Below are 13,101 nucleotides of genomic sequence, written 5' to 3'. Positions count from 1 at the left end.
GCTGTGCACTTACGCAAAGTTCTCTTTATTTTTATTGCGTTCATATTTATTTTTAAAATATATATGAACGCTAACACAATTATCATAATCCAACTGCTTTACGCACGTTAGTACTTGTGAGCTGAGCTGTAGTAGTAGAAATCGACTTTGACATTCCAAGACACGGGAATCAGCCGTGGCATTTTTCAAAAATCTGAAATAATCTTGACGGAAAAACCCCTGTATTTTTACATCCGTAAAACCATTTATATAGGCTTATAAGACTATAATATATATACATATATAGTCTTAACTGTATGTATGATGTTTTGAAGACTATTAAATGTATCAGCAATCAAGGGTCAGATGCAGGAACAAGTCTTTTGGGAGGAAAGGAAAGGCTCCAGAACTCTACTTGTACCCGGGTTCAGTGCTTCATATGGAGATTATAATTAGTATGTACAGACACGCAGATTCTGTAGTCATATGCGAGGCAGATGGCAAAAGACAAAAAGATACACTTTTGTCAGGATAAATTCAGATTATATCGAAAATAAGTATTGAATAAATTTATAATACAAAATGCTTGACTCTTTACTGTTGAAGAGTTCATCCGTCTGGAGCTTTACCGTTTACCGTTATACCGTTCGGTTGCGTTCACTGCAATGTCATCGTAACCGAAATATCGTGTAAAATTTCCACTCTGAGGTATAAAAGAATTGGTATAATTATTTTTGCAAGATTTGTTTGTTTGCAAAAAAAATTGTAAAAAAACAGCACGATTTTTACGTATAATTAAAAAAAAAAAAGAAGTTTTTACATTGCACGATATTGTACTCACTGTGATACTACGGTATCAAAATGTAAGAATACAATTTGAATGATTTTTTTGTTTATTTTATCTGTGCCAAACTTTGGGTCTTACAATAAAAGTGTTTTCTAAGACCCAAAATTTTTAAGAACGCTTATTGTTGTTTCTGCTGAGGAGAGCCAGTATAACAATGACAAATTATGCCAAAAGACAAAGAAAAAAATTGGGTCTTAATAAAATTAATCATCCTATGATTCGAAACTTTAAACATCATTGTAAGTTTGAAGAAACGTGTTTTACAAAACAAAACAAAATCAGTAAACAAACAAACGAGCAAAAGGTTCTGAACTGTTTTGTTATTGTCTGTCTATATACCGATAATAAAAATGCAGCTATTCTTTGATTCTTTAAAAAAATAATGGCAGACTTTTAAATACAAATTAAACAGGTTTAACGCGTAGCGGCGGAAAATTTTTAGCAACTAAAAAAACGGATCACGGATGTTCCAAGTTATTAAATCAGTCTGCGTCTTATTTTTCGATCATGAGTTTCGATAATACTTGGATGAAACTTATTAATTTGAATAATAGTAATAATTACTTTCTGAATTGAGTGGCGTTTCTGAATATATATTAAGATAGTTGTCGTTCTCAAATACACTCGCATTTAAGGAATTAATCGTTAAGTGTTATGCATAGAAAATCTTTGAGATTCAAGATTTTTTCATATCAAGTTATATAAAATTCAGTTCAGTGTTTTATCCGTGAAAAAGCAAACAAAACAACAGACAAAGTTTTAGATAATGTTATTTATAGTTCGTATAGTAAGATAATAATTCACAAATGTGATGCCAACCGAAAACACAGGATTAGAATTTGTGGGATTGTATACGCTTTTACAAAAAGGTTCCAGAATTTTTTCAAGCATTTCAAATTATAATAAGCCTGTACCGTTTGTCTGCTCAACCATCCGTCCGTTTTACAACTTACAATTATGTATAATACAAGAATATTTATCATTATTGTAAACCAAATGTTTAATGACATTAAAAAACTATCACATTGAATTTATTTAAATTGATTTCAACTCATGATTCAAAAATGCTTTTATGACACTACTTGAATAAAGAAAATTTTGATTGTGAGTGCTGCCAAGTCTGAGATATCCTCGTAACTTTCCAAAACGCTATAGATATTTGAGAATCAATAAGACGGAACGCCTAACTTTTGTCCAGATTTTTTAAATCGTTGTATGAAATGTATTAAGAGGCTAAGAAGAATTAAGACTACCTTTTTTTTTTAATAATAGTAGCAATGCCCAAAATTTATCAAGGAATTACTAATATTATTATTTACCCCTCCTTTTTAGCTTATCACTTGTGTTAGGAGTGGGAGACGACTATAGTCCATCAGGATCGATCCTGCGACTTACTATTATAGAATAAAATATTGAGAAAAAAATACAAAGGAGGTACACTTGATACATACTAAGTTAAAATCTGCTCAGCGCGTGACGTTAAATAGCCTTATGTAATATATAATATAACCTTCCTCAAGAATCGCTATAATAAGCAAAAATAATTATTCAAATCCAAAAATAAATGCAATCAAACAAACGAACAAATAAAACTTTCGCCTATCATAGATAGACACCGTAACACATATATAGATATAGATAAAAGATAACACGGGATAAGATAAACAAGCCAAAACAAGTCATTGGAAATACCGTATGAAATTATAAAGGATTATAACCCGTTTTGATGACAATGCTGCTAACGTAACAGAGTAAAAATTTCCATAAACGCAACATACGTTCCGGAAGTGCATAAGTGCGCGTCTAAGGGCGCGGACAGACGAGTGTTTTGTTTTTTCGACTTTACAACGTCATTATAAATTTTCCAGTAAACGTATTTGGAGAATTGAAGATAAATAAAGAAGTGTTTTCGTTAAAGGCCGACAACGTGCAAGCCATTTCGTCCGTGTAAGTGAGGTTTCAGGAAGAACTAGTATGCAAAATTTCAAGGGATTCGTTTAAGAATTTCAAGACATAAAAGTGTAACAAACAAACTTGCTTTCTCATTTATAATAACTAATTAAGATAAGAATAGTTCAGATTTGACGCGGTAGGCAACGCCGCGATAATATTCCTATTTCAATTGGACGATGTCGAGATAGGCAACTAGTATATTTTTTATGTAATAGGCAGGCGGACGGGCAAATAGGCCACCTAAAGTTAAGTAGTCACCACCGCCCATAGACATTGGCGCTATAAGAAATATTAACCATTCCTCACACCGCCAATGCGCCACCAACCTTGGGAACTAAGATGTTATGTCCCTTGTGCCAGTAGTTACACTGGCTCACTCACCCATCGAACCGGAACACAACAATTCTAGGTACTGCTGCGTAGCGGTAGAATATCTGATGAATGGGTGGTACCTACCCAGACGGGCTAGCACAAAGGCCAACCACCAATTAGGATATAGTACCTACCTATTAAATATATTCATAAACGATAGAGGGATTTATTAAAATATAATATCAATTTTTGTTTATTTATTATACATAATACCTGAACTACTTTTTAATGTTCCGTACTTCTAAGGGCAAATGAAATCTTATCAGATCATTTCGTTGTACGTCTGTGTATGTCCTTCTAGACTGGGTTCCCCAGAAACGCGGAAAGGTATATTGTTGAATTCATTACCAAATACTGACGTCTCTAGTCCCTTGAAGCTGTGAAAAAAAAAACTAAGTCTACGCAGTCAAAACATTAGCTGATTATGTCGTATTCCTCATAAATTCACAATATAAAACAAAAACTACGGGGTACTTCCCTATTGACTTGGAATCGTGGAATTTGACAAGAAGCATCGTCTTATAAAGTTAAAGGGGAAAATCTGAAAAACTATGAAAAGTCTAAATCTTAAAATTGCCTGGTAAATCTTTCAGTATTCTGTAATGGCACGGAACCCTCTGCTCGAGTCCGACACGCACTTACCCGTTTTTATTTTTCAAAACAATAATAAACACAAATTTTGTTACAATAACATATTTATAAAAACGAACATTCCAGATGTAACATAACTATATAACAAATGTTAAATAGGACTACCTCAAATAAAAAAAAAATGTCGCAATAATATTATACACATTATAAACGAGTTCTTGCTTAACGTAACAAGAAGACATACATTTAATGTCAATTACATGGCCATACTTGAAGGGAAATGGGGTAGGTATAATAAGACACGTCTGCACTGTTTGACAATGTTTTTAATAATGAATATTAAATAATCAAGTAAAGCTGTTCGTTGATTGAATGAGTGGTGAGCGAATGTGAATGAGTGAAAGATTGAATAATATAATGAAAGAGAAATCTTTTATGTATAGAGGCTTGAATTTTTGTATATTCCAACAGTCCCCCTCAAAAATACAAGTTAATATAATATAACAATACCATAACATAATTTCTTTCATTACTCATTTTTACAAATAAAATACTAACTATTTAGTTACATAAACCATAGTTTTATTTATTAAATAAACTCATTCCTTCATTTACTTGATTAACACAAAACATGAATTATTTTTCAAAACAAATTTAAATTCTTTCTTAATTCTATAAATCTCTTGGAAGGTATCGCTTTTGTGAACATGTCAGCTAGTTGATTTCCTGTGGAAATAGGTTCTAGCTTTATTATTTGATTAGCGATTTGTTCCCTAATAAAATGATATTTTATATCTATGTGCTTAGATTTTTTGTGATTTGTGGGGTTATTGGCAATACATATACAACTATTATTGTCTTCAAATATTACAATAGGCTCTGTTATTTGTATAGAAATACTATTTAACAATGACCTTATCCAGACTGCTTCTCTCACAGCCTCAAAGAGAGCCATGTATTCAGCTTCCGTTGAAGAGACGGCGACAGTATTTTGTTTTCGTGTGGTCCACGAAATTGTACAATTATTAAAAGCCTTAAACAAATAGCCAGTTGTACTTTTTCTGTCGTTCTCGTCACCTCCCCAGTCGGAATCTGCATACCCACTTATTATCTCTTTATATTCAGATTTTTTATAAACCAATTTTAAATTAATTGTACCTTTAATGTATCGTAAGAGATGTTTTAAATATTTCCACAACTCTTCGTTATTTTTAGATTGATATCTACTTAATATATTAATACAAGCACAAATATCTGGCCTTGTGCAAAGCATTGCATACATAAGGCATCCTATAACATTTTTACAAGGTGCATCATAGTGAGTGTCTGAATTTAAAGCTACAAAATTGATTTTAGAAGGAAAAGGTGAATTCGATGGATTACAATCTTTCATAGAAAATTTATTTAGAACATTTTGCAAATATGTTGTTTGATCTAAAGAAATTGTATTAGTTGTTCTTTGAATTCTAATACCAAGAAATAGTTTTAAGTCCTTCAAATCAGTCATTTGAAATTTTTGCATTAAACTGTTTTTAAACGCTTGTAATAAATTACTATTTTTAGTAGTAATAATTAAATCATCAACGTACAGAACTATATACACGTTTTTATCTATACAATTTTTATCTAATATGTACAGACAAGGATCTAATTCAGAGTTCTTAAAACCCATTTCCTTGAGAATGAGATCGAACCGTGCATACCAACACCTGGACGACTGCTTTAGGCCATATAATGTTTTATTCAATTTACAAACCTGGTTATTACTTGCTAAAATACCTTCCGGTACTTCCATATAAATATTTTCTTTCAATATACCATTTAGAAACGCGGTTTTAACGTCCATGTGGTGTAAATGTAAATCAAACTGATTTGCCAGTGCTAATATAAATCTAAAAGTAGTTATCCGAGCCACTGGTGCGAACGTTTCGTGATAGTCTTGTAAATACTCTTGAGTGAAACCTCGAGCAACCAACCGAGCTTTATAACGTGTAGGTTCACCAAATTCATTATTTTTAATTGTAAATACCCACTTGCAACTTATAATATTAACATTTTTCGGTCTAATGACTAATGTCCACGTTTGGTTGCTTCGAAGCGACTCAATTTCATCCTGTATAGCGTTCAACCACTTATCAGAATCGTGCCTATCGAAAATATTCTTATATGATGTAGGTAAAGATTGCGTATCATTAAAAAGAGATAAAAATAAATCAGGATCGTGCATTTGCTTATAATTCTTTGGGGGTAATTCTCGAATTCTTTCGCTACGTCTTAAATTAGTGGTATTCGATGAACCGTCCAACGAATTGTCATTAAAAGAATCTTGTTGTTGATCTATTTTAGCTTTGCCGAATCAATTTCGGGCTTACTAAATTTTGAAAGGGTTTCAATGTTGTCACTACTGCTACGTGTAGGGCGTGATTTTTCAAAGTTTAACTCGTCAAAAATAACATCGCGAGCTATAAAAACTTGATTATTTTCGATATTGAATAATCTATAACCGTTTGCATCGTAACCGATCAATATTGACTTGAAAGATTTCTCATCAAATTTAGTTTTTCTAGCTTTGTTATGAACGTATGCAGTAGATCCAAACATTTTTAAATGATTTATTTTCGGCCTTTTACCATGCCACATTTCGTATGGTGTTTTATTTATCAGAGTTTTAGTGGGTAGTATGTTAATTAAATAAGTAGCTGTTAAAACAGCTTCACCCCAAAATATTTTATTTAATTTCGCACTTGTAACCAATGTTCGAGCCATTTCGGTTAATGTACGATTCATTCTTTCTGATACACCATTTTGTTGTGGGGTGTAAGGAACCGTTAAATGATACATTATCCCTTTGTCAACACAAAATTCTTTGAATTCGTTTGAAAGGTACTCTCGGCCATTATCGCAATATAAATTAACAACTTTAGAATTAAATAAATTTTCACATTTTGTTACGTAGTCTTTCATACATTTATATGCTTCAGATTTAGAATGCATCAAATACGTTACTGTATAATGAGTAAAATCGTCAATAAAAGTAATAAAATAATTTTTATCATCAAATGTAGGTGGTGTAATAGGACCACAAATATCGGAATGAACTATAAAAAGTGGCCTATTTCTGACTGATTTATCTTTTGATTTTGCAAAGGGCAACCGCGACTGTTTACCAAGTGTGCAAGACTCACATAATGTATCATTAGGCATAATATCATTAATTAGGTAACTATCATCAATTAAGTTTTTTAGAATGTTAAATTTATTTTTGTTTAAGTGACCTAGACGCTTATGCCATAGTTCGTAAGATGTAGAAGTTTGAGACAAATTTAAATTATGTTGAGATCGCGTATGCACTTGAAAAACTAATTTAAATAAATTATTACTGATAACACTCGATACTAAACACTTGATACTATTGTTAATATAAACACTGTTATTTTTAAATATAACAACCATACCTCCTTGTTGAATACGATATACAGATATTAAATTACATGGCACGTCCGGCGCATATAATACATTATTAATCGCCCCTTGAAAACCTAAATTAGTAGTGACATTTATTGTACCTTTACCAAACGCTTGAATGCTTTCATTGTTCTTAGCTATACCAATTTTAATCGGTGTTGTGAAGTCTGAGTAGGAAGAAAATAATTCCTTACTATTTACAACGTGGTCAGTTGCACCCGAATCTAAAATGAAAACAATATTATTAATATGATATTTATAAGAATTTGACAACTTACACGTTGAAAACATAAATGCGAAACTGTCCTCGTTATCGTTTCTGATTTGCAAAGCGCTCGCAGCTGCTGTTTTACTGCCGCTACTACCTCCATTTTGTTGTAACTTTTTGAAAAATCGACAATCCTTCTTCATATGATTTCGTCGTCCACAATAATCACAATATAATTTTGAAATTTTATATGATGAATTTCCGGCGTATGACTTCTTTTTATAATAATTATATGATTTCCTTTTATCGAATCCAATTTTGTTCTGCGATTTGAATTTATTCGTTGATGTATGTAAAACTTTGAGTTCTGTCGTCGTGGTATTCTTTAGTTTGACTTCGTGATCTAGAAGACGAGTTTTTACAAAAGATAGATGCAATTGTTCCTCTCCAAGTGTTTCCAGTGCCGTTATAACACCATCGTATGATGTGGGTAGAGTTAAAAGTAAATGTGATATTTTATCCATCTCATCCAATTTTGCACCAGCCGATATTAATTCAGTAATGATATTATCGAAATTGTTAAAATGTTCGAATAGTGTCACATCTGGCTGTAGTTTCATATTAAGTAACTGTTTACGTAAAGCTAATTGAGTCGCTAAGCTCCTCCGCTCATATACTTTGTCTAGTTCGGCCATTATGGATTTTGCAGTAGAAGAACCTCTTGCAAAGCTTAAAAATGTGTCACCCAAGTAATCTACAATCGTACCTTTTGCTAGCATATTGTTCTTAATCCACTCATTATCTGGTATTGGTGGTGGTTCTTCGTCAATAACAGGCAATAACTGCATTTCTTCTAGTAGTGACCTTATACGAAACTTCCAAGTACTATAGCGATCACCGTTAAATTGTTGTATATTTCTTTTACTTCGCGAATCCATTTTGAGTAACACTTTTAGTATTAATTTTAATTATTTAAACAACTTTAAACATGACCTGGGCCCATAACCTGAAGGGAAATGGGGTAGGTATAATAAGACACGTCTGCACTGTTTGACAATGTTTTTAATAATGAATATTAAATAATCAAGTAAAGCTGTTCGTTGATTGAATGAGTGGTGAGCGAATGTGAATGAGTGAAAGATTGAATAATATAATGAAAGAGAAATCTTTTATGTATAGAGGCTTGAATTTTTGTATATTCCAACAATACTGCAGCGACTTAGGGCGCTTACAGACTAAAGACTCACAAGTCAGACTTATAAATTAAAATAAAAAAAAAATATTCTGCCTTATCAATACAGAAAAACAAAGAACAAAAAAAAACTATTGGAAACTATGTAATCAAATTAAACATAGTATTCGTGTCGTCGGCGGTTTCGCTCACGGTTTAGAGTTTTAGGTATAAAAAGTAGCTCATTTTCTTCGGGGTTTGAGGTTGACTCCTACCAAATATCATCAGATTTAGTTCAGTGTAATGGCCGTGAAGGCAGACATTCCTTCATTTCTACATGAATAATGAGAAATAAAAATATACTAAAAAAATATTAAAAAAGCGTGCGATTTGAAATTGCATCGTTATTTCTATTTTTGAGTAAGACAGTAAGGTCGATATTGGCGCGACTTGCAATTTGTTAAAAGTCTTAATTGAGTTATACTTGGACATTTAAGATTAACTGAGTGTTTTACATCAATGTGTACGATTTACTTATGTTAAGATAAATTCGAATTTGGAATTGGGGTCAGTGTAATGTATGTTGTCTAATATTTACATTTATTTATTTATCTGTCAAGTACCAGACAAATAATTGTTATGAAAATAGGTGAGTTGCTTTGCGTACACCGGATAAGGTTCCTAGCTCAAAAAAGCTAGAATCATTCTTTGTATCCTTCGAGATAAACTTATAACGATTCCGACTTACCAAAGTTAATACGTCCTTCTTAGGGCACGATACATTTTATAAGATAACAGTTATTTTCAACTTAGCCTATTAAAAAATTAAAAGCTCATGTCAAAAAATCATTGATAAATAAGGCATATTACTCAATACATGATTGTATTAAAGATAAAAAAGATTTAGTTTTTGATGATTTCCAGACAGGTTATGTATATAATTTTATTTGTACTTTATTGACATACTCTGTATAAAATGGTAGAATAGAGTTACTGTTTTCGTTGTCGGTTGTTTTGGGTAGAATCTTTGCGAACCGGTGGTATTTTAAAATGTAATTTACCACTCTACTGTTGTTCTAACAATACATGATGGTTCAAAAGTGCTTTCATGAGGTTTGATATTCAGACATAAATTTGAATTACAATTAATTTGCTTAACAAGCATTAATAGTTCTGTATTTAATGTTTTTATGGTATGTAGACCTATTCTGTGTGCAACTCGAAACTCGCCCCAGAACACGAATGTGAAATGTCTATGTGACAATAAAAATTATAAAATGTATCCGATAAACGTATTGCGTATCGCCGTAACACGGTTCTCATTCACGAGTGAGATGCGAAGTGTTTTCTAAATCGCACTGCTGGTCCAGGTGTTGTATAGGTTTTTTTCTATCTATGGCAATATGTAAACAGATTACACGCAATGGTCTGCTTTTATTTACATAAATTTATTCCTTTTTCATTGAATTAACACATTGGTAATTCCGAATGAGTGTTTTAAATGTGTGTGTGTGTTTTTTTTTTATATACAGTATAGTCTTGTTTCGCATAACAATGATGACATCAATTGTTTCTGTACTAATTCTTTAATAGTTCTTCCCGTTATGAATCATATCGAGTATTCCTCGATAAACATCGTATTTGAATTTGTTTTTTCAATGACTTACTTTAAAGCATACTCCGAGCATAAATTAATTTAAAACAGTGAGCGGTTGACCGGTACAAAATTTAGAAAAACATTTTTTTTTTAGTTAATAAGATCAAATGAGTAAAAACTCTGATCTCAATCTGGTATTAAAATGTGATTTTAGTAAATAAAATACTTATAAACACGTAAACAAAATATTATTGTAATAAATAATTAACATACATATAAATATTTATTTCCATAAACCCTTAGAAACCTCCCTTTTATTCGATGTAGTCGAAACGACGAAGATTAGGTTAGGTAGGTTTATTACATATAGCTCCACAGTTCGGAGAGTTAAACCAATACGAAGGAAAAGCGAAAAAAAATTCCAAGCCCAATGCAATTGCGAGTGTAAAATAAACTTTATTATTAACACTTTTATAAATGTCAAATGTAAATTATATAATTTAAAAGTCATTTTATTGTCTGTGGGCGCCTTTATTTTATCTATTAATTTCCTTGTTGAATTAAATTTGAACATTAAAAAAAATCCTTAAATATTTAATCTATGTGTGCGTAACGATCATGTTATGTGACGGTTTAAGTTTTGGAAAAATATTACGATATTTTTTTAACGAAGTTCGAAGTTCAAAACCACGTCAGATTTGGTAACTTCGATCTGAATGATCATTGGTCGAAAGCAGTTGATGACGCAATGAACGCCCAATCAACTTCTAGTATTTATTTATTTCGATCAGCGTTTGAGAAACCGGACGTAAATATTAATACTACCTTTATACTTAGGACTTACATATTGGAATTATAACATCTACATATTTATTATTTCCGTACAAGTAAGAATATACAGTTTTGTTTTTTTTTTACAAACTAAATACAATAAATATTAGAAATTATATAATGTCCTCTTATACAAAGTATACAGGTCAAGCGTTGGGAGCTTACATAAAGGCTTACAATACGCGCGTTTTAAGGATGCCTCCTGTAAGTTAACAGTTCTATAAGCGAATATCTAGACAGCGCGATTCAGGAAAGTGACATTTTCAATCAGCGCCATCTATCGCTACCGGCTTGTAACAAACGCTATACACTAGCTTTGATTAGCTTTGACCTAACATCTCCACTATTTTATCTACCCATTTGGCGCATTGAATTATGTTGAATGATATCTAGAAGAAGCCGCAAGAAAATCAGTAATTAGTCTTATCCTATATGATGTCTCCCGGACACATATCGACAACGGTCCCCATTTAAGAAAACTAGCCAACTGCACATATTATAATGCACGGCATATATGACACGGCCGGGATGCGTTCAGCGACAGAACCAATGGATCTACGTGCTTTCCGAGGCACAGAGTTTATATGATTGTCTCGTCAAAACATTTTTATTGCTTCAACGCGGGATTTTAATCCAGGACCCCACGATCGGCAGCTTTATAATTTAGCCACTGGACCAACGATGTAGTCATGGTGTTAATTTATTTATATATACACATAATAGTCGTTTAACTCAATTAAATTCAATTAAAATCAATATAATATTCCACGATCATATACATTCTGATAATTGAAACAGACGCTCGATTTGAATGATACAAGTTCATAATTCCAACATTATTTACATAATCATCAGAATATTCTACCGCAAAACAACACTCATAATAAATAACATTGTTGTGTTCCGGTTTGTAGGGTAAGCCAGTGTAACTACAGGCACAAGGGACATAACATCTTAGTTCCCGAGGTTGGTGGCGCATTGGCGATGTAAGGAATGGGTAATAATGATTACAGCGCCATTGTCTATGGGCGGTGGTGACCACTTACCATCAGGCGGCCTATAAGCTCGTCCGCAAATATATACCATAAAAAAACTGGTCTTTAAATGATCATTTTGCATATATGTATATATATTACCTTAGAATGTAAACAATTTTTATTAATTATTTTTTTTTATTTATATAGAATAACTAGCTAACACCCGCGGGTTCGCCTGTGTTAGGTAGTCGATGTGTTAAGTCACGTCACGGTATAAGGATATGTTTATCAAAATTTCAACGAAATCCATCCAGCGATACGATCTTTCACATTAATTACCTAAAGAATATATATTACTTAACATAATTTAAAGATGTTTATTAATTAAATTATATATTAAATTACTTACGGTTCAATGTGAACATATTTCTTCGTTTCCGATGTTTTCTTCAACACAAGTTTTTCTTTTTTTAAAGTAAACTCACTTATATACCAAAGGTTATATGTGCTAATATATCGTCAAATGAATATTATATAACATTAATATCGGAATATTTTTAAATATTATTATTTTAACAATAAAATTAAACACATATATATCTCTTGTGTGGTTTTATAATATAATTATTTTATATAAATTGTTCATTATTGTAAATGATTCGCTACACATTCCACGAGAGTTTTTGCGATATCTGTAACAAAAGAAAAAAACATATTAATAACAATTTCGGACTCCAGCTTAAATAGATTTTTAAAAAAAACAAAAATTTTCAAACGTGTAAAATCTCTGGTCTCATTTTAAAGACTGTCAAGGTAATTAAAATGACTTTAGTGAATAAAAAACTTCTAAACATGTTAACAAATGATTATTGTCATAAATAAGACACACACATATGAATATTTTGTTCCATAAACCCTTAGAAGCCTTCCTTTTATACGGCGTAGTCGTAACGACGAAGGTTAGTAATAAGCGTTGAAAAATACGGTTAGTGATCGAGGGTTTATAATAACAAACAAATTGTTGTTGAAAAAATATGTTGAGTATTGTTGGGTTCCAGTTTCAAAGGTGAGTGAGCCAGTGTAACTACAGGCACATGGGACACAACATCT

General features: G+C 31.8%; 1 protein-coding gene across 1 annotated transcript in view; it reads right to left on the bottom strand.

Moving 5' to 3' along the window:
• The window catches only part of LOC125074999 (lysosome membrane protein 2-like), a 93,749-nt gene extending 81,318 nt beyond the window's left edge, over positions 1-12,431 (bottom strand). The window contains exon 1 of the mRNA XM_047686528.1: positions 12,401-12,431. Within this exon, the coding sequence (XP_047542484.1) occupies positions 12,401-12,416 (16 nt within the window). The 5' untranslated portion in view covers positions 12,417-12,431. The remainder of the gene's footprint in view (positions 1-12,400) is intronic.
• Between the last annotated feature and the right edge of the window lie 670 nt (positions 12,432-13,101).

The sequence above is a fragment of the Vanessa atalanta genome, chromosome 29 (assembly GCF_905147765.1).
Source record: "Vanessa atalanta chromosome 29, ilVanAtal1.2, whole genome shotgun sequence".
Classification (NCBI taxonomy): Eukaryota; Metazoa; Arthropoda; class Insecta; order Lepidoptera; family Nymphalidae; genus Vanessa; species Vanessa atalanta.
The sequence above is the reverse complement of the archived record's forward strand: the minus strand, read 5'-3'. Positions and strand labels throughout refer to the sequence as shown.